Here is a 22,412-nt window from a genome sequence, read left to right as displayed (position 1 = left end):
CTATAAATTTTTAGAAGAAAACCTGCGTCATAACACTTCAAAACATTGAAATTGGCAGTGATTTCTTGGATATGATTTCAAAGGCACAGGCAACAACAGAATAAACAAACTTCCTAAAAAATAAAAAAAATATTGTACATCCAAGGACAATGTAAACAGAGTTAAAAGTTACTGATAGAATGGGATAAAATATTTCTAAATGCTATATCTGAAGGTATATTAATATTCCAAATAGAAATCCTAAAAATTAGCAACAATAAAAGGAAACAATACAATTTAGAAATAGGTAAAAGACTAAAATAAATGAATCTCCAAAGATTTTAACCAATAAACACATGAATATATTCTTCCTTGCTTAGTTGTCTGCTGGATGGAAAATCTTGTTTCTCCGGTTCTGGTGTGTATTACCTATTTCTTCTTTGTAGTTAATCTCTTTGAGTATTTTCTCTAGCACTGGTTTTGAAGACATAAATTCCTTCAGTTTCTGTTTGTCATGGAAGCTTCTTATTTCCCCATCTAATTTGATAGATAGTTGTGCTGGGTAGGAAATTTTTGGCTGGAAGTTGTTTTCTTTCAGTCTGGAATATGTTACTCCAAGCCCTTCTGGCTTTCATGACTTGGTTTGGGAAGTCTGGAGTGATTCTAATTGGTTTGCCTCTGAATGTCACTTGGCCCTGTGTTTTTGTTGCCTTTAAGATTCTCTGCTTGGCTTCCACATTGGTCATTTTGACAGTTATGTGGCATGGGGAACCTCTTCTCTGATCCTGTCTAAAGGGAGTTCTATAAGTTTCGTGGACCTGTGTATCGACTTCTTGCTCTATGTTTGGAAAATTTTCTGCTATTATTTCTTTGAAGATATTATTGATCCCTTTGGTTTCACCTTCTTTTCCCTCCTCTATTCCAATTATTCTTAGGTTAGCTCTCTTAAAATGGGCCCATATTTCTTCAATGACAGATTCCTGCTGTCTGATTTTTTTTATAAGTTATAAATTATGCATTCGTTTTTGGAGTGATCCTCTTCCAGGAGCAAGATTCTATTCTCCATGTGGTCGAATCGATTGTTTATACTTTGAATTGAGGACTTTACCTCAATGATCGCATCCTTTATTTCTTTTTTTTTTTTTTTTGTCTTGCTTTAGAATTTTTATTGTAGTTTATAAATCATAAAATATACCTGGCGCAGATGTCACATAGACAAAACCATCCCATTAATCCACATTTTTTCACATTGCTCCCCAGAGAGATGTCTAACACTGAATTATATTAGGATTCTCTCAAACCTGCTGGGCCATGAAACTGGCCTACAAGACTTGGATGACTTTACAAGTATGAACTAAGTTATTGGAATTATGCATATACTATATGCTTTTATTTTTTATTTTTATTTTTTGTTATTAGCAAAGTTTATTTAAAATTATGATATGTATATCTTTTATCTTACAATGCCATATATCCTAGAAATCTATTTATATAAATAAAAGCATTTGTACAAATATATGTGTGCATATGGAAACACACCATAGCAATGTTAATAATTCTCAAAATATCTGGAAACAAAATACATACCATTTATGGGAAAAGCATAAAATGTAGTATATCCATGTCATAGGATAGTATTATTAATTCTTTTTTTTTTCACATGAGCAAAAAAAAAAAAACAACAACAACAAAAAACAAAATCAAGGACAGTGTGGCTAAATTAGCAAAACTCTGCCCCCCCCAAAAAAAAATGAAAAAGGAAGGGGATGTAAGTTAGTTGTAGAGCACTCCTGGGTATAATGTAGTATATTGTAGATCTTGGATAATCTGAATTATTTTAGAAGCACTAGAATGACCTTGTTATACTATGTTTTTGTCTATGAACCTTCCCTGTGGTTAGATGTTTGAAATCATAATTAATGATTTCATTGTCCTTTATTTCTTTTAAACTCTCTCTAAATTCTTTTAGAAAGTCCTGTATTATTTCGACAGTTATATTCCTGATTTGATCTTCTGGAAATCTCTGAATTTCTGTGTTATCAGGTTCTGATAATATGGGGTTGTGGACATTCATTGCTCTATTGTTGTTCCTTTTTCCCATGATTTCAAAAGTTTGTGCCTTCCCTGGATCACTACGACTTCACTTAGGGTGCTCTGTATCTTGAGTGTGTGGTAATCTCAGCCGCCACTACTCCTTTACTGGGTTGTATCGTGAAGTCTCAGACCCAGGAAGTTAATCGAGGCTGCATGAGACCATGGGGGTGCTGGGCTGGGTGTTTTCCCACAGGGAGCTGCGGCTAAGGTGTGGTATCTCTGCCACCACTGCTCCTTCATTGGGTTGGACTGCAAAATATCAGACCCAGGGAGATTTTAAAAGTCCCTGGGAGGGCAGTACAGGGATTTCTCCTTTAGGGGCCTCAATTTCACTCATGGTTATTGTGCGTATTGATCAGGAGCTGTCGAGGGCGTGGTGAACTCGCTGTTGCTGCTGGAAATATGGTGCCGCTGCCACGCCCTCGGCCGTGAGGCTGGCGTATTTCTTTTCTGGTTTTGAGCTCCGTTCTGAGTCCCTGGAAGGTGTGATGAACTTGGCCACTGGGAGTTTTAGCTGTTCTTTGCACTGAAAGAACTGCTGAGTTACACCTGAATGATCCACAGCTGCTCACTTCAACTCCTTGTTTACCTTTCCTGTCTGGAGCCTGGTGTTGTGAGGCAAGATGGTTCCGGCGTGGCTCCGCTGCCGCATCGCGGGCTTGAATTTCTGGTCTCTGATTGTTCTTCTAGTTTTTCTCTGTCCCTTGTGTTTACATTTTTTATTTCTCTGCTGATGGTGTTTCCTGGCTATGAAAAGCGCTGATTTTGTGGCAATAGAGATCGAGTTTTAGCAGGGCTTATAAGCGCCGCTTTTCTCGGTCGCCATCTTCCTGGAAGTCAATAGTTGATTTTTAATAGGGATGCCTTTGTTCTATTATATTGACCTTTGAATTCTTTTTATACTATCATATATTTATAATGTTCTTTTTAGAAATTCCTCATACACTTAATTTTTTGGGGGGTGATACGAGGGCTCAAACTCAGGGGCACTCTAACACTGAGCTACACCCTGGCCTTCCTTTTTTCTTCGTGTGTGTGTGTGTGTGTGTGTGTGTGTGTGTGTGTGTGTGTGTGTGGTACTGGGAATGGAACCCAGGGAAATTCTACCTCTGAGCTACACCCCCCAGCCCTATTTTTTATTTTTATTTTTATTTTTTTTTGAGATGGGGTCTCACTGAGTTGCTGAGGACCTCACTAAGTAGCTGAAGCTGTCTGAGAACCTGGATCCTCCTGTCTCAACCTCCCAAATGCTGAGATTACAAGCATGCTGCCACCACGCCCGGCTTCTTGTTTTAATTTTTACTTTTGAAGCAGAATCTCACAAAGTCACTGAAGATCTCACTAAGTTGCTGAGGCTGACCTCAACTCTGACATCCTCCTGTCTCAGTCTCTTAGGTACAGGGATCCCAGGTATTCACCACCATGCCCAGCTCATTCATCTTCTTAAATGTATTTATTTTATGATTTTTGTTTGGGCTGTCATGGATAGGAAATTTATCCCTCCCTTTTTTTCTAGCTGAATATCATTAATAGGTAAGAAAGTTGTGTGTTTCAGTTTGTTGGTTCTGTGGCTGTTTTAGAACTGAATTACTTAGAACAGAAGCACCACAGCTCCCACCTGATCACAGTTCTTCTTCCTCCTCCTGTGCCATTTTATTGGACAGACGTCTCTCAGGATGGATGAGTATATAGATGTATTTTATGTATAAGATGGTATGGAAACACGATGCAGTGCTCTAAGAACAATGTCACAGGTAGGGAAGCATTCAATTTTGCCTTGTGGAGTCAGAAATGACATTTATCTATCTGGGCATAGTCACTTCTAAGCAAATTTTACCCTAGATAGAACCACGTTGGGAAGGAGGGAGGAGGGTGCAGTGAGGTGTGGTAGAGGGAAGATAGAGAGCGATCCGTCTAGAGAGCGTGCTGAGAGGAGCTTGCATGGTAGGAGGGCTGCTGGGCGTGGGTTGAAAGTAGATTGGGAAAAAATAGATTAACATGTATTGCTTGCTCTTGCTGTTGTTTGTGGCACTGGGGATTGAACCCAAGGGCATTCTGCCTCCAAGCTACAACCCCAGCCCTTTTTACTTTTCATTTTGAAACAAGGTCTCTGGGCCGCTGAGAGGGTCTCACTAAGTGGCTGAGGCTGGATCACACTCCTTCTGTTTCAACCTCCCAAGTACTGGGGTTACAGGAGTGCGCCTTTGCTCCTGGCTTAACTTGGAGGTTTTCAAACTGTGGCTCGTTACCTACTAGTGGTTTGTGAATTCAGTATTGGAGGCTGTTGACCAGTTTAAAGAGATAAAGAAACAGAAAAACTGACATTCTCCTCACTCAGCGAGGGTGGCCTCTGCTCTCCGGCACTTGTGTCTTAGCTTCTCACCCACACGTGCACTCACACACTTCAGTATGAATACACACATTTGTGTAATAGGTCATAATGTAAATGCATGTCTTGCTGTGGCTTTGCTCAAAACACTTAAAAGCCAGCAAGTTAACAGTTTAAGGACACAGATAAGAAAATCAGTGCTACTAACCTAGAGAGAAGAAGAGGCAAAAAGCTCAAGATGGTGATCCCATGGTATCTACTGATTTTACCTACCAGACAAGGGGACTATGAAGACAAAAAAGCCCCCATGGCTCTTTACAGGTAGCTCTTAAAACATTTGTGTTTTTCTGGTGTGAACACAGTCCTGAGCAAGTCTCTGCTGACCCCAGTTCTGTCAGTCCTGTGTCCATGATGAGTGTAGGCTCTGGTTGTCTCCTCCACGGAGCAGAAGAGTCGTGCTTAAAGGGCAAAGTGACCATTCCCAGATGCACCGTCCTGGAAAATGAAAGGTGGCAGATTCCAGAAGGAATCAAAATTATGGAACAGAGTATATAAAAGTAATTCAGATGGCCAGCCTAGTGGTCTTGTGCCAAGGTCGGCTGCCTGGACCTGAATGCACTGTGGTGATGCAGGTTATTAATATTGGGAAAGCCAGGTAAAGGAACATGGCAGCTATTTGTGCAACTTAGGGATATTAAGCTATTTCAAATAAGAAATTATTGGGAAATCATTCAAATGAAAGTGTTCTGCGGCTCCTGGGCTGGTGCCAAGAGGCCAGTTTGAGATGCCTCAGCGCAGAGACTGTGCTACTGAGCTCGGGTGCAGATCGCTCCTCAGGGTCTGTCTGTATCTCTTTATTCACGTCAGCCTTAATTTAGTGCGAGAGGGGCTCTGCTTCTCAGAGGATATACTGAGTTTTTAAAAGGGAAAACGTGTTAGAAAAAGTGGTTATGAAATAAATGTAAACAATCGTTTGATTTATAGGCCTCGCCGCGTCTATGGAGAGGGCATAGCAGTGGGACAGGGTTGTTTAGACTGCACTTTGGCTTAAGTGGGAAAGAGTTATTGCTGTAACAGTATAAATCATTTCAAATACTGTTTGATTTGAGCTTTTAAGTGTCTGGGTTTTTCTAAATGATCTGAGAAGGTTTGGTTCACTTTCATTCACCATAAATCAGCAAGTACTTCATAGCTTCCCTGAGACACAGAAAGACACGCACAAGTAGAAAGGAGCACTGCATCCCCTGAGTTAGGGATCTGGAGACAGTGTGTGGAAGAAAGCCGAGGACCAGTGTCACCGCAAATTGAGATGTGTCACAGAACCAAGATAAACCACTCCAGCACGCCAGGACGTTAGAAGGGCCTGTCTTGGAAAGAAGACAAAGCTGGGGGGCTCGCACCTCCCGATTTCAATATTTCCCACAAAGTTACAGTAATCAAGACCCTGTGGTACCTCGATAGAATTTTTGTTTTGAAACAGGGTCTTTCTAGGTTGCTGAGAGTCTCACTAAATAGCTGAGGATGTCCTCTAATCTGCAATCTTTATGTCTAGTCTCCCAAGTACTGGGATTATAGTTGTGCACCACCACAACCGGCCCCAATTGGTGTTTGGTAACGGTGCCAAGACAAATCAATGGGGAAAGTATTGTCCTTTAAGAATGATCCTGCCGGGTGTGGTGGTGCACGCTTGTAATCCCAGCATTCGGGAGGCTGAGAACAGAGGATGGTGGTTCGTGAACAGCCTCAGCTACTCAGTGAGGCCCCCGGAAACTTAATGAGACCCTGTTTCAAAATAAAGAATAAAAAAATAGGGCAGGGGGTGTAGCTCAGTGGTTGAATGCCCCTGGGTTCCAACCCCAGACCTGCAAAGAAAAAGAATGATCCTGGGTCAGCTGGGTGTGGTGATGCCTGTAATCCTAGTACTTGGGAAGCTGAGACAGAAGGATCACAGGTTCGAGGACAGCCTCAGCAGCTTATTGGGGCCCTCTGCAACTTAATGAGACCCTGTTTTAAAAATTAAAAACTAAAATAAAATAGGGCTAGAAGTGGAGCTCAGAGGCAGAATGTCCCTGGGTTCAATCCCCAGTACCCCCACATACACACATACATAGGAATGGTGCTAGGTCAATTGTATATCCACATACAAAAGAATGAAATATGATTATTAAAGTTTTCTTTTCTGAGAAACCTCGACCCTGATCTCTATAGTGGCTGTACTAGTTTGCAGTCCCACCAAGAGTGTGGTAGGGTTCCTGTTTTTCCACAACCTCGCCAGCATTCATTATTATTCATGTTCTTGATGATTACCATCTTAACCGGAGTGAGATGAAATCTCAGTGGAGTTTTACTTTGCCTTTCACCACTGACTGCTAAAGATTTTGGACATTTTTTTGTATATTTATTGGCCATTTGTAATTCTACTTTAGAAAATCTTTTAGTTTGGTTGCTCTTTTTTTTTTAGTGTATATTCTAGATATTAGACCTTTGTCAGGTGGGTAGATGGTGAAGATCTTCTCCCACTCCATAGGCACCGCTCTCTGGAGATTCTTGATGTTCTCCTCTGCTGTACAAAAGCTTTTTAATTGCCATCCCATTCATTGATTTTTTATTTTAATTTCTTGAGCTTTTGGGGTCTTTCTAAGGAAGTTTCTATCTGAAAAGTTGGTCCTATACCCTCTTCTAACAGTTGCAAAATTTCTTGTTTAATTTCTTCTACTTTTCTTTTTTTTTTTTCTTTTTTTTCTTTTGGTGGTACTGGGGATGGAACCCTTCTACCTGCGGGCTACACTCCCAGACCTATGTTATACTTTTATTTGGAAACAGGGTCTCTTAAGCCAGGTGAGGCCGGCTTCGAACTTGCGCGATCCTCCTGTCTCCGCCTCCCAAACGCGGGGATTTCAAGCGTGCACCACCACGCCTGGCTTCTTGTCTAATTTCTATGTCTTCATACCATCTTGAGGTTAGAATTCAGTACCACTTTTCTATATATGAATAGCCAATTTTCCTAATACCATTTGCTAAAAAGGCTGTCCTCTCCAGTATATGTCTTTGTTGCCTTTATTAAAGATCAACTGGCTTTAGATGTGGGGCTTTGTATCTGAGTGTTCTGTTCTTTTCTATTGGTCTATGTGCCTGTTTTCATGCTAGTACTATGCTGTTTTATTATTATCATTTTGTAGTATATTGGAGTCAGGTATTGTAATTCCTCTGGCATGGTTCGTATTGCTGAGAATTGCTTTGGCTATTATGGGTCTTTTGTTTTTCCATAAAAGTGTGTGTGTGTGTGTGTGTGTGTGTGTGTGTGTGTGTGTTACTGGAGATTGAACCCAGGGGCATTCTACCTACGAGCTACACCCTGAGCTCTATTTTTATTCTTTATTTTGAAACAGGGTCTCACTAAGTTGCAGAAGGCCTCACTAACTAGTGGGGGCTGGCCGTGAATCTGTGATCCTCCTGTCTCATCCTACCCAGTACAAGCGTGCACCACCACATCTGGCTCTATATGAATTTTATAACTGATTTCTCTACGTGAAGAATAATTTTGTAACTGATTTCTCTACAAGAAGAATAATTTTGTTTTTTGCAGTACTGGGGATTGAACTCAACCCCAGCCCTATTTTTCATTCTTTATTTTGAAACAGGTCTTATTAAGTTGCGGAGGGCCTCACTAAGTAGCTGAGGCTGGCCATGAACCTGCGATCCTCCTGTCTCAGCCTCCCAAGTACTGGGATTACAAGTGTGCCACCACGCCTGGCTGATGATAGTATTTTAATAGGGATTGTGTTGAATGTGTTGATCACTTTTGATAGAATGGCCATTTTGGTAATATCTATTCTGCCTATCCAAGAACATGGGAGGTCTATCTTCTAAAATCTTCCATTTCTTTTTTTAGTGATTTATAATTTTCATCGTAAAGGTCTTCCACCTCCTTGGTTAAATTTATTTCTAAGTTTTTATCCTTTTTGAAGTTATTGTGAATGGAATTGTTTTCCGACTTCTTTTTCAGTGGATTCATGATTGATGTAAAAGAATGCTAATGATTTTCCTAGGTTCATTTTGTATCCTACCGCTTTGCTGAAACTATCACCTCTAGAAGTCTTCTGGTTGAGTTTTTTTGTTTTCTAAGTAAAGGATTGTGTCATCTGTAAACAAAGATAATTTCAATCCTTTCCCTATTTGTATGCCTTTGATTCCTTTCTCCTGTCTTATTGCTGAGGCTAGAGTTTTGAGTACTCTGTTGAATAGGAGTGGTGACGGTGTTACGTTTTTGAGTTCTTTATATATTTTAGATATTAGTTCTCTATCTTATATATTTTAGATATTAGTTTTCTTAGTGAGGCCTTCTACAACTTAGTGAGACCCTGTTTCAAAATAAAGAAAGAGCCGGGCATAGTGGCGCATGCTTGTAATCACAGCATTTTGGGGGGGGGCTGAGATCGGAGGATGGCGGTTCGCAGACAGCCTCAACTACTTAGTGAGGCCCTCTGCAACTCAGTGAGACCCGGTTTCAAAATAAAGAATCAAAAATAGGGCAGGGGCTGTAGCTCGGAGGTCGAATGCCCCTGGGTTCCATCCCCAGACCCACAAAAAATGAATGAATGAATGAATGAATGAATGAATGAATAAAGATTTCGTCCCATCCCATAGGCTCTCTCATCACACTCTTGATTGTTTCCTTTACCATGCAGTTTTTTTGTTTGATGCTATCTCATTTATTGATTCTCAGATTTATTTCCTGAGCGTTGGGGTGGGTTTATTGAGGAAGTCTCTACCAGTGCCTAGATGTTGGAGTTGGTCCTATATGTTACTTTTATCTAATTTTTTTTTTTAAGGTTTTGGAAATTGAACCTGGGGCCTCTTGCATGCGAGGCAGCTCTAACCGTTGAACAACACATTTCCCTCATTATCTAAGTTCTCTCTGTTTCAGCCACAACTGTAACATTTTTAATTGCTAAAAGCTGTTTCATGAGGAATTTTGGAAATTCTTCAGAGGCGACAATCTAGGAAAACCGCCGATGACATGTTGATGGAAAGCAGGCAGCCCTAGCAATTCCTGGGGATCCGTTTCATGTTTTACTTCAGTCTGTTACACTACACAAAATGCAGGCAGCCACATGCCGTGTGGATGACACCCTGCCACATGCCCGGAGCTGCCCTTTGGCTTCTGGAAGGCCCTGTGCATCTGAGGGCGGGGAGGCTGCTGGCGAGTGTTCTGGGGTGAAGGTGTTCCACCATCGTCATGAGCTTGGAAGAACATCTCCCAGACAACATCTCTGGAGAAAAACTTAATTGCATGTGTCTAGCTTGTGTACCTTAGGAATGTTAATAGGCGACACTTGTTCATATGACCTGGAAGCATCTGTCACCAGGAGAAATAGAAAGTCACTTTGGAGAGCAGCGGCTATTCCAACCCAGGAAGCTGAGTAGACATCATATAAAGTTTTTAGGTACGGGTTAACAGGTTAGAACATGAGATGAGGTGCAGATGTGCAGACCTCAGACTCCACAGCATTCAGACGGAATCACGCGACTCTTGAGGAATCCTAGCTAGACTTTAACCTAATCCTATGAGAAGTTCATTGAGCTGATAATGGGGTTATTTTAATTTTGATTTATCCCTGTAGAAATTGAAACGTGCACGTATATGTGTGTGTTGATAGTAAGCTGGTTCTATGTTACCTATCTTTCATGGCCAAATTATTAAACCAACCTAGGTACCCAAGCACACCATGTGCGTGTGTATGTATGCTTCTGTCACTTTGAAGCTATGATGTGTAATTACAGTGCACCAATAATGATGGTGCGTGCCTCTAATCCTAGTACGTGGGAGGCTGAGACAGAAGGATTGCAGGTCCAGGGATCACCTAAGGAAGTAGTGAGCCTCTCAGCAACTTAATGTTTCAAACATAAAAAATAAAAAGGGCTAGGGTAAAATGTAGCTAGGTTTAATACTTAGTGCCAAAAAAGGTAAAAGAAAAATAATTTTAGTATTTATCGAAGCTAATCTGAACTTCCAAATGCTAACTGGGTGTACATTGCATTAATTTGTGTCTACACTTTTATTCCTTTTATTGTCTTCCATGTGCAAATGTACTGAAGACACTGCCAGCATCCTTCCTGCTGCCATGGTGATTAGGCTGGGGAGGCCACAGATGGAAACATCCCCAGGGCCAACACAGTGCAAGCTTTTTACTTACTCTCTCTTACATAACTCACAGGATGGTCCTGTTGGGTGTTGTGATGCTGATCTTCAAGATGAGGGTGGGTTGAATCCCGCAGTGGTTAGGCAGCCACTTTGTAACCACCTGGTGCTCCTTAATTTCATGTGTGCCCCTGGCGGGCTGTGAGGTAAAAAAGATCTAGCCTCGGAGGCCAGCAGGGCATGGTGTTTAGTGAATTTTGAAAAGATGGCTGATTTTCATTCTGTGTCTGTCCATCACGAATCCTGCCCCCAGGTAAGGAGGAAGGACCGTGTGCAAGTCCACTTGCCCTGGCTGCTCGAGTAGACACTGAGGGCACCAGGAGTCAGGAGAAGCTGGACAGCCTTTCCTTTTTTTTTTCTTTTTTGGTGGTACTGGGGTTCCTGGAAGCCCTTCTACCTCCGGGCTACACTCCCAGACCTATTTTATATTTTTGAAACAGGGTCTCTGAAGCCAGCGCGGCTGGCTTTGAACCTGCCCGATCCTCCTGTCTCCGTCTCCCAAGCGCGGGGATTACAAGCGTGCGCCACCACGCCCAGCTGGACAGCCTTTCCTGTTCTCTTTGAAGACTTTAAAGGCACAATATAAATCTCATTAGTTATTTAAAAACTCAATTTTTAATTTAAAACCCCATTTTTATTTAAAACTTTTATTTATTGCTCAAAATATTTATTTAAAAAACTAAAGTAACAATAATAGTCATTATTAGTATGTAATGAGGATTGAGCCCAGGGTTTCCAACACTGCTCCCTGCCTCCTCAGGAGGGTTTCTAGAGCAAGAGACATTGCATAGGGCGATTACAAAGAGGACAGCCAACACCATTGCCATATTCCTTTGATTAGAAGCAACAAACAGATTCTGTGTATATTTAAGGGAGGCGATTTCACAAAGGTGTGACTGCCAGGAAGGCAGGTCGTGAAGCCACAGAGTGTATCCACCATAAAGGCTGTGTTTTGTTGATCACCTTAATTCCAAGTAGAAATTCCTGTTTAACCCTGCTCTTCCGTGAGTTTTGGTAAAATGTCAGTAGGTACTGGTTATCATTGAAAATATGAGTCTGCCTTAATTCATGGAATGTGCAGACACATACAGAGGGCCCTGTGAGCAGGAGAGGGTGGGCAGGGACGCTCCCTCGCTCTCCACTGGGATCAAGCAGTCAGACACCATGGACGCCAGCAATTTGATATCATGGGGAAGACCACATACTCAACAGCAGTACGGTGCGTGGAGAGTGTGAGGGGCGAGGAGGGTCTGTCTGCAAAGACCGGCTCAGGAGAATGTGAGGGGCGAGGAGGGTCTGTCTGCAAAGACCGGCTCAGGACATTGCTTCTTCCCATCCGTTAGTTACCGGAATTACAGCAGGTAGCAGCGCCACATAGTATATGAAGAAATGTGGCATTGTAGCCCATTGTGTAGATTCTCTGAGGCATGAAGGAGATCGCGATTGCAGTGTTGGAAGCCCTTCTCATATTCTGCACACAGCCCAAACTGGAAGGTCTGCTGCCAAAATTAGCCTCAAAAGTCTTATATTTCTCAAATAGTATGGTCACTTTTTTGGGGTTTTTTTCTTATTTTTGGTACTTGGGATTGAACCCACAAGCATTCTACGCTGAAGCTACACCCCCAGCCCTATTTTATTTTGTATTTTGAAACAAGGCCTCATTAAGTTGCTAAGGATCTTGCTAAGTTGCTGAGGCTGGCTTCCAACCTGTGATCCTTGGGTGTCAGCCTCCCAAGCACTGGGATTACCAGTGTGTGCCACCATGCCCAGCAAAGAACTGTCTTTGGAAAACCATTCATACAGCCAGGCGTGGTGGCTCACACTTGTAATCCCCACACTTGGGAGGCTGAGACAGGAAGATCGCACAGGTTCGAAGCCAGCCTCAGCTACTTAGTGAGGCTCTCACCAACTTAGTGAGACCCTGTTTCCAAATAAAATATAAAATAGGTCTGGGAGTATAGCCTGGAGGTAGAAAGCCTCTGGGTTCCACCCCCAGTACCACCAAAAAAAGAAAAACCATTCATAGCCCGAGATACAAACTTGTTTTTGCTACCTTAGCATTCTTTTGTCTGTGATGTAAATATAATTTCTGGGCTCCTTATCCCCACCAGAAGTTCAGCCTGAAAGGTCACAAGCATGGCGCTGGCCATCCGCCTGCTTCCCCATCTCTGCTCCGCGGAGCCTTCTGACCCCGGAGGCCCCCTCAACTGGGTTCGGAATATAATTTACGCCTTCCTTATCTGGGCCTATTTCAACAGAGAGTTTAACATCACCGAGTTCTCAGAGGGGGCCAAGCAGGCTTTTGCTCATGTATCCAAGTTGCTATCACAGTGTAAATTCGATCTATTGGAAGAACTTGTGGCCAAAGAGGTGCTACATGTATTGAAAGAAAAGGTCACTTCACTGCCGGGTAACCATAAAATGCTCTTGTGCTGACATAGATGAAATTGTTTATACATCAACAGGAGACATCTCCATTTACTGCGATGAGAAAGGAAGTTTGTTAACATCCTGAGGTGCTTTCCATATCTAACCAGTGCCAACGTCCCCAGTGAAACTATAAGTGGAGCCAGTGTATTCCAGGTTAAGTTGGGGGATGAAAGCGTGGAAACTAAACAACTTCTTAGTGCAAGCTATGAATTTCAGAGGCAGTTTACACAAGGAATAAAGCCTGACTGGACCATTTCACGGATTGAACCCTCAAAGTTACTAGAATAATCTTTCTTGGGAAAACCAGCTTATGGACTTTTAGCAATTGCTGTAAAAAACTAAGGAAGAAAAATTTTAGATTATTTGATCTCCATTTAATCAAGTCTAAGGATTACTTTTGTATTTTGAACTATTTTTTTGCGGTATATTGGCATGGTATAATAAAGCATTTTTCACACACACACACAAAAAAGTCCAGCCTGTCCTTAACACTGAGCCTCCCGGTAGGAGAATCCCATGACGCTCATCTAGCCATCGATCCAGCCAGCAGCAGAGTGCTATTGAATTCCCACTGTGATCCAGTGGGTACTGTGTTGAAACTAAACCTGGACGCAGCATGTGGCCCAGGGCTTTAAGGAAATTCCAGTTAAGAGCGACACACGCCAAAGAAGCAATAAATGTCATCTCTGTTCTTGGTTGTGATGTCCCAATGATGAGATTGTTTTAAAGTACATGTTAGAGCCAGGTTTGGTACTGCATGCTTGTAATCTCAGTACTTGGGAGGCTGAGATAGGGGATTGCAGGTCCGAGGCCAGCTTCAGCTATTTAGTGAGACCCTGTTTCCAAATAAAAAATAGAATAGAGCTGGGTGTGGTGGCACAGTCTTGTAATCCCAGTACTTAGGAGGCTGAAACAGAAGGATTGCAGGTTCTTGGCCAGCCTCAGCTACTAGTGAGGCTCTCCACAACTTAGACCTTGTTTCAAAAATAAAGAAAAAACAGGGCTAGGGATGGAGCTCGGAGGTAGAATGTTCCTGGGTTCAATCCCCAGCACCACATACACACATACATTTTAGGTAAGTGTCCATACATCACTGGAAGTGAACTTAATAGTGAAATGGAGAGAGGATTGGTTAGTTCCATCTTTTGACCTTAGCACGTAGTGGGAGGGTGTACTCTGCACCAGCCCCTGTTCCAGGTTTGAAAGGGATAGGGTAAATGACTATATCTTTGTTTTATGTTTCTATAAAACTATGGTGTTAGAGAAGAGGTTCCTGCAAATCGGAGCCCTCACAGGGCCTCACAGGCTTAGTTCTAAAGCAGATAACAGTGTGCTTGCTCCACCAGCTCCAGGTTGTGTTTCCAGGTGGGAGCTGAGATTCCCTTGCCCAAAGCAGGCTGAGATGGCTGAGCCTCGGGTAATGTTAGCATCCATGAGGGAATCTGTACAGGTGTTCGTGAACCTGCACAGGTGTTTCTCTTTGTGAAACCAGACCCATGTGTTAAATGTCAAGGAAAGGTGGAAATATTTTTATCATCTGACAGACCCCCCCTAAGGAGGAGGAAACCGATCTAAAAGGAAGAAGGTGTCTGATCCCAGAGCCTATGAGAATGTGTAAAGTGGAAACCAGGACTTACTATTAGGCTGAATTAAGGAGGAATTCAGCAATTATGTTCAAATAACAGCAGAAGTTACAAACTTCTGATGAAAGGTGTCAGGTAGGTGTGATTTATTTAGCATGTCTCGAGCTGCGGGCAGGATGTAGTACACAGCTCCAACCTGTAATTAAGGACAAGACTCAGCGAGATCACTGGTATCCAGCGGGGATGCCCCGCGACAGTGTTTCTGTCTGCAGTTCTAAAAGGTCTTGTTCTTACTGCTCTGTGTGTGGAGGGGAGGATTGGGTGTGTGTCGAGGAGCCTGACGAGCCTCGCCATCTGAACTCACATCAGTTCACTGTCGAAGGTCTTTTCCAAAGATAAACAAATCTATTCAGGTCAGTTTTGAAGGGAATAAGCTCTGCATTGTACCGCAGAGGTCGCCAAACTTGCTCTGGCAGATCGCCATGAAGACAAGAGTTGCAGAGACAAAGCCCCTTCACTGCGGCTACTTTTTGGTGGCTTCTGCTGTGCTCGATGCTCACGTGATCCATAGAACCCAAGCCGGGATCTTGGCGAGGCACCGATGAAACCAGAGGCCATATTCTGTCACCAAAGGCAGTGCCACATCCAGATTCTTTTATGTGAGGAAGATCACCGATCGTATTCTAAGCACATTTAGTAGATTAAGATTCTAGGCGTGCAGTGGCACACACCTGTAATCCTAGTACTTGAGAAGTCAAGACAGGACAATTGCAGATTCAAGGCCAGCCTTAGCAACTTAAAATTTAAAAAGACTCTGTTCAAAATAAAAAAGGCTGAGGGTAGCCTGGCGTGGTGGTGCACACTTGTAATCCCTGTGCTTGGGAGGCTGAGACAGGAGGATCCCACAGGTTCAAAGCCAGCCTCAGCTACTTAGGGAGGCTCTCAGCAATGTAGTGAGACCCTGTTTCCAAATAAAGTATAAAATAAGTCTGGGAGTATAGCCGGAGGTAGAAAGCCTCTGGGTTCCACCCCCAGTACCACCAAAAAAAAAAAAAAAAAAAGGCTGAGGGTATAGCTCAGAGGCAGAATGCCCCGGGTTCAATTCCCAGTACCCCACCCCCCCAAAAAAAATTCTAGCATCACATTAAACATATGTAAATCCTCTTTTAATAAGATGGAATACATAGAACTGTGTACATTATAAACAAATTCTTATGAGTGGCTATACTGGGATTTGGCCATAGATGGTCCTGGGCCATTTGCTTTCTTCTAGATACCTTTTTGTCTGAGCAGACTGAGAAGACTGTGTCTGTCTCTCTGTCCACATGCCTCCAGAGGCCCTGTTGGCAGAAGGCTGTGGGGACCCAGTTTCCCGTGCCTGACTCCTCCCATCAAGGCAGGGGGAGCCTCCAGGAGCCTCAGCTCCTTGTTGGCGTGACCATGTTACCCGGTGGGGACCACACCTGCACCTGGGTGAGGCGTGTCTTGTGCAGGTGGGTGAGGTGGAGCACAGACCCGAGATGACTGGCACGCGAGTGCACCCGTCCCTGTGGGTGGTGGCCACCAGGAGCCAGAGCCCCGTGCCCTGCTGGCTGTGACCCACAGAAGGATCCCGCCCTTGCAGGCACCCATGTGGGACACCCCAGGGAGGCCCCTCCAGGACGTGCTCTGGGTGACCACCTTACCTCCAGTTGTATCTTTTTGCAGAGGAGAAGCGTGGACACTGGGGGTTATTGTCTCGTGTCCTCGGTTGATGGGACTGTCCCTGGACTGTCTCACTAAACCTCCCTGCAGTGGCCACTTTGCCCATTGCGGTGGGCCAGTTGTCTTTATAGAACTAGACACAGTGGGTGTGGGGCACATGTCCTGAAACCCTAGGACGTGGGAGGCCGAGGCGGTAGGAGCCAAGGGTTTCAGGCAGCTTCAGCGACTTGGCAAAAGCCTGTTCCAGAATGAAAAAGAAGAGAATGGCTGGAGGTTTAACTCACAAGTAGAATGTCCCTGTGTTCAATTCCCAGTACCAAAAAAATAAAAATAAGAAACCACTGAAGCTGGGTGTGGTGGCGCATGCTTGTAATGCCAGCATTTGGGAGGCTGAGACAGGAGGACCGAGTAGGTTAAAAGCCAACCGTAGCTACTTAGTGAGGCCCTTTGCAACTCAGTGAGACCCTGTTTCAAAATAAAGAATTAAAAAAAAAAAATCGGACTAGGGGTATAGCTTGGAGGTAGAATGTCCCTGGCTTCCAACCCCACTACCACAAAAAAGAAGGAAAGAAAGAAAGAAAGAAAGAAAGAAAGAAAGAAAGAAAGAAAGAAAGAAAGAAAAGAAACCACTGAGCACATTCAGAGTGTAACTAGCAATGACTTCATCTTTAAGGTCACTGTGATGTGTAGGGGCACTGGTGAAGAAACCATCTTTGCTAATCTTTGTTTCTTGTTCTAGTAACTAGAATTTGCTTATAGTGTGTGTGGAATTATAGTAAGGATTAACTTTAGTTGTGCTTCATTTCCTAGGGAAATGGGAGATTTATTAGAAAATGATCATCCTTCAAAGGAAAAGCTTTTTTCTTTTATACAAAAAATTTGAAAATCAGAAAAGTGCATCTTAGAAGTAAGTGTATGAGTGCATGCTTCTGTTGTTTATAGAGTAGCAGTAAGGATTAGATGTTATTTGTACTCAAGGGATGTAGAAGGTTGGTTGCTGAGTGATTCTTTTTCTTTAAAAGCTTCCAGTTTTTTGTTTTTGGTATTGGGCATTGGACCCAGAGCATTCTACCTCCAAGACAGGCCCCCAGCCCTTTCATTTTTTAATTTTGAAACAGGTTCTCATTAAGTTTCTGAGGGTCTTGCTGTGCTGCTGAGGCTAGCCCCAAACCTGGGATACTCCTGTCTCAAGCTCCCAAGTAGTGGAATTACAGACATGCACCACCATGCTCGGCTCGCTTCAGGTTTGAATTTTTTTTTTCTTAATGTCATATAAAGTTTATATTGGTAAAAATGGATGACTGCATGTCAGATTAATTTTAGAAAAGTAAAAGAAAAAACTTATTTTGATAGTAGTAGGAATTGAAACTAGAGGCATTCTACCTCCAAGCTATGCCCTCAGCCCTATCTTATTTTTTATTTTGAAATAGGGTCTCACTAAATTGCTAAAGGTCTCACTTTGTTGCTGAGGTTGGCCTCATGCCTGTAATCCTCCTGTTGTAGCCTCCCAAGTACTTAGATGACAACCGTGCGTCACCACATGCAGCTCAGAAAAGTAAAAGTTTTAAAGGCTCAAGTGTGTTCTTTGAAGACAGGGTTCATAACCTGGCCTCTAGCCAAGCGTGGTGGCGCATGCCTGTAATCCCTGTACTTGGGAGGCTGAGACAGGAGGATCACAGCTTCAAGGACAGCCTCAGCAAATAGTGAGATTCTCATCAACCTAGTGAGATCCTGTTTCCAAATAAAAGTAAAATAGGGTTGTGTGGATGGCACACACTTGTAATACCAGCATTTGGGAGGCTAAGACAGGAGGATTGCGGTTCGCAGACAGCCTCAGCTACTTGAAGCCTTTGCAACCCAATGAGATCCTATTTCAAAATAAAGAGAAAAAAATGGGGCTGGGGCTGTAGCTCAGAGGTAGAATGCCCCTGGGTTCCATTCCCTGTACCACAAAATTAATTAATTAAAAATAAAAATAAAATAGGGCTGGGGCTGTAGGTTGAAGTTAAAATGCCTCTGGGTTCAGTATCCATAACACACACACACACACACACACACGCACGCACACACACGCACGCACGCACACACACACACACGCACGCACACACACACGCACACGTACACGCACACACACACGCACACACACACACGCGCACGCTTCTGAGGGCGTAGTGTTAGAATGGCCTGTCAGACAGAAGTGGGTGTTTTAAGCCAGGCATGGTGGCGCACGCTTGTAATCCCGGCGCTTGGGAGGCGGAGACAGGAGGATCGCACAGGTTCGAAGCAGCCTCAGCTACCAAGTGAGGCTCTCAGCAACTTAGTGAGACCCTGTTTCCAAATATAGTATAAAATAGGTCTGGGAATATAGCCTGGAGGTAGAAAAGCCCCTGGGTTCCACCCCAGTACCACCAAAAAAAAAAAAAAAAGAAGTGAGTGTTTCAGCTTTTAGGAACAGAAAAGGCATTTGTAGGAAGAAAAGCTTCTGCTGGAACAGTGTTCTTTTATGAAAACCCATGTGGCCTTCTTTTTTGTGGTACTAGGGATTGAACTGAGGGGCATTCTACCTTGAAGCTATAACCCCAGCCCTATTTTCTTTTTTATTTTGAAACAGCATTTCACTAAGTCACAGGGGGCCTCACTAAGTAGCTGAGGCTGCCTGCAAACCTGGGATCCTCCTGTCTTAGCCTCCCAAACGCTGGGCTTACAGGCGCGCCACCGCGCCTGGCTCTCATGTGGTCTTTCTTATAATGAATGTCCACATCCTTGTCCTCAGAAAGAAGAGATGCTTTTTTGAAATTCCTCTTCTGGTGCTTGGCTGAGCATTCCAAAGCAGGGCAGAAGAGCCGTGCAGGCCCAGTCCTGCTCCCGTCCCCCTCCTGCCCTCTGTAGCCTCTCTGTCGCAGACGTGGATCCCAGGGTACTGAGCTAGCACCGTGTAGTCAGGTGGCCCGATAGAAAAGCAGCTCAGAGGCAGGGAGCCCCGAGTTCTCCACCTTCTCCTGAGAGTGATGGCGAGGCCCTCGGCAGTTTAGCTCAGAGGGGGAATGCCCCTGGATTCATCCCCAGGGAAGGAAGAAAGCAAAGAAAGATCAGCCCATATGAAGTAATTTATGCGGCAAATGGTCAGTGCAGAGTAAAACTTAAACGGACCAGATTATAAAAATAAGTAACTCATGTCATCTTTTTTCTAGTCATATGATATAAAATATAATTTTAAAGTACTTAAACTCCCCAGCATTCGGGAGGCTGATACTAGAGGATCGTGGTTCGTGGACAGCCTCAGCTACTTAGTGAGGTCCTCTGCAACTCAGTGAGACTCGGTTTCAAAGTAAAGAATAAAAAATAGGGCAGGGGGTGTAGCTCGGAGGTCGAATGTCCCTGGGTTCCATCCCCAGACCCGCAAAAAAAAAAAAAAAGTACTTAAACTCAATGAAGACTAAACATATACTTGGATATATATACCTACGTATATTTTACATACATACATATGCATGAATGTGTACATATATATGTATATAGACGTATGTATGTGTATATATATACACACATATATATGGTGTGTCTGAGGATTGTACTTACATGATACAAATTTTCTTGTGTGTGTTAGGACCACAGTAACAAAGCACCACAGACCAGTGGCTTACAGAGCAGAAGTCGGCTGTGCTTCCTGCCGTTATGGAGGCCGAGGCTGAGGCCAGGGTCTGGGTGTGGCTTCTCCGCGGCCTGCCTCTGCCTACCACCTTCTCTCTCACTTCATACACGTGTCCTCTCCTCTGTGTCTTTTTCTGTGTCCAGATTTTCTTTTTCTGAGGCTTCCAGCCTCATTTTACTTCATCGCCTCTTTAAAGGTGGCTTCTACATGCAAATGTTAGGGAGGTACAGTTGAGCTCAGAGCAGCGTGTAAAGTGTTTATTTGTCTATTTGTGGTACTGGGGATTGAACCCAGGGGCATTCTACCTCTGCGCTACTTCCAAGCCCTGTTGATTTTTTGTTTTATTTGAAACAGGTTTCTGAGGCCCTCACTAAATCGTTGAGGCTGGCCTCAAACCTGTGATCCTCCTGTCTCCCAAGTACTGGGATTCCAGGTGTGAACCGTGATGCCCAGCTGTGAAAATATCAGTATGGCCCTTGGGGGGACGCTGAAATCACTGTGCGGTTTCCTTATGCATTCTCCTTGTGTTCTTGGGCGGAACATCCCTAAACCCCAGCGAGTGAGTGTTTCCCATGCTGCTTTGTTTGGCAGGCCTGGCAGCTGCGATTTAGCCACCTCGTGGGCTATGGGGCCAAATACTACTCCTACCTGATGTCCAGGGCCGTGGCGACCATGCTTTGGAAGGAGTGTTTTCTACAGGATCCATTTAACAGGTAACAGGGCAGAGGGGTTCACAAGCTATCAACCCACAAATGCAGCCGTCCCCCATCCTACCATAGCCAAAGCCCACACTCGGATCCTAGGTGACTCTGGTGGGTGCCCTCCAGTCAGCCCCCTCCTGCCTCCTGCGGTGATGTCTCTGCAGGACCCAGCTGCCCTGCCTGTGCTCTCCAATTTTCTGGCTGTTTCTCTGGTCAGGCCCTGCTGCACTCAGAGCTCCGTCACCTTAGACAGGCTTCTTGGCCCAGGCACAGACGTCCAAGCGTCATGCACGGATGCATCTTTCCCCTGCCCACTCTTCCTCACCGGCCGGCAGCCCTTTGAGAGTGTTGCATGCCCTTGTAAACATCCCATTTGCTTTGGGAATCCCCCTGTGCCTCGTCTTGGGACACTTTCCTTCTCTGGGGAGGCGGTCTCCAGAGCATAGTGGTGGTGTGGAGGAGGTGGCAGGTCCCTTCCTGGCGGTGACTGGCTACCATCTAGACAGCACTGGTAGGTGGCTGCGGAGTTCTTCCCACCTGGCATTACCTGGACTCAGCTGGCAGCAGGATAGCCCGCCCTGGAGACGAGTCTAGCTCTAGAAGCCGACCAATGTGCTCCGCTCCTAGACCTCGGGTCAGCCCGTGAATAGGGCGAGCCTCCAGTGAGTAGCAAAATAGGGACAGGCCACCTTCGTTATGGCTGCATCGTGCCCAGAACAGAGGCAGGACAGGGCTCTGCAGAGGCTGGGCAAGGGTGGGCCTGCTCCCCGGGGAGATTACTGGATGTCCTGCTGGGGACGTTGGATTTTGAGCTCACCATTTCTTAGAAGGGCTTCCTTTGAAAGCAGACCAGTAACTCCAATCTGATATCATAGTTGTTTCAAGCCTTTTATCTCCTCACTGCTCAAATAAATACCCCCAGGCAGCTCTGATAACAATTACCTTCCCTGCTCTTCCTTTTTTTTTTTTTTTTTTCTTTTTTTTTCTTCATTTTATTACTGGGATTCCAAGCTACACTCCCGCCCTTTTATTTTATTTTTGAACAGGGTCTCACTGAGTTCCGGGGTTCCTATTAAGTTGCTGAGGCTGGTCTCAAACCCGCTGTACCTCCCTCTCCATCTCCCAAGTCCTGGGCTTGCAGGCGTCCATGCCTGGCTTCCAGGTCACTTTTGATACACAGTAGACATTCAGTAAAAGTTTACTTATGAAAATACTTATGTATGAAAGCCCAGGAAGACAGAAAAGCCTTCTGACACTGCATGGTTGGGCCCAAACAGCATCAATAATGCACTGAAACAGACTCCCTCTAAAATTAAGGGCTACTTCCTGATAGCTTGTTTTTCTGCCTTCCTGAGAGTAAAGGCTAGAGTGCCCCTGCCGCCCCAACCCCGTGTGTGTGCTAGTGTGTGTGCTAAGTAAGCAGAGGCTGCCAGGTTCTCTGGCTATCCAATTTGCGTATGTATATGTCTTTTGGGGGACAGGGCACTGGGAATCAAACCTAGAAATAGTCTACCTCCAGGCTCCAGCTCCAGCCCTTTTCATTGTTTATTTTGAAACAGGGTCTGAGTTGCTAGGGCTGTCCTAGAACTTGTGGTCCTCCTGTCTCAGCTTCCCAAGTACTGGGATCACAGGCGTGCACCATCATGCCAGTAACTCTCTTCTTTGCTTTAACCCTGTTTAAATGCACACGCTGTTAGATTGAGAGTGCCCTGGAGTTTGCCGGTGGCATTCACAGCGG

At 44.2% G+C, this 22,412-nt stretch overlaps 1 protein-coding gene and 1 pseudogene across 2 annotated transcripts in view; both read left to right on the top strand.

Annotated features, from left to right (window-relative positions):
- Positions 1 to 22,412, top strand: part of MIPEP (mitochondrial intermediate peptidase) — a gene marked incomplete at both ends in the record, with an annotated part of 136,496 nt that overhangs the window by 90,581 nt on the left and 23,503 nt on the right. The window contains one exon of the mRNA XM_080689425.1: positions 20,565 to 20,686. Coding sequence (XP_080545551.1) covers positions 20,565 to 20,686 — 122 coding nt within the window. The remainder of the gene's footprint in view (positions 1 to 20,564; positions 20,687 to 22,412) is intronic.
- On the top strand, positions 12,741 to 13,322 carry LOC308279857 (m-AAA protease-interacting protein 1, mitochondrial-like; annotated as a pseudogene). Its single transcript has one exon. The product of its transcript is annotated as a m-AAA protease-interacting protein 1, mitochondrial-like (transcript).

The sequence above is a fragment of the Muscardinus avellanarius genome, assembly GCF_963383645.1.
Source record: "Muscardinus avellanarius genome assembly, chromosome: 2".
Classification (NCBI taxonomy): Eukaryota; Metazoa; Chordata; class Mammalia; order Rodentia; family Gliridae; genus Muscardinus; species Muscardinus avellanarius.
The sequence above is the reverse complement of the archived record's forward strand: the minus strand, read 5'-3'. Positions and strand labels throughout refer to the sequence as shown.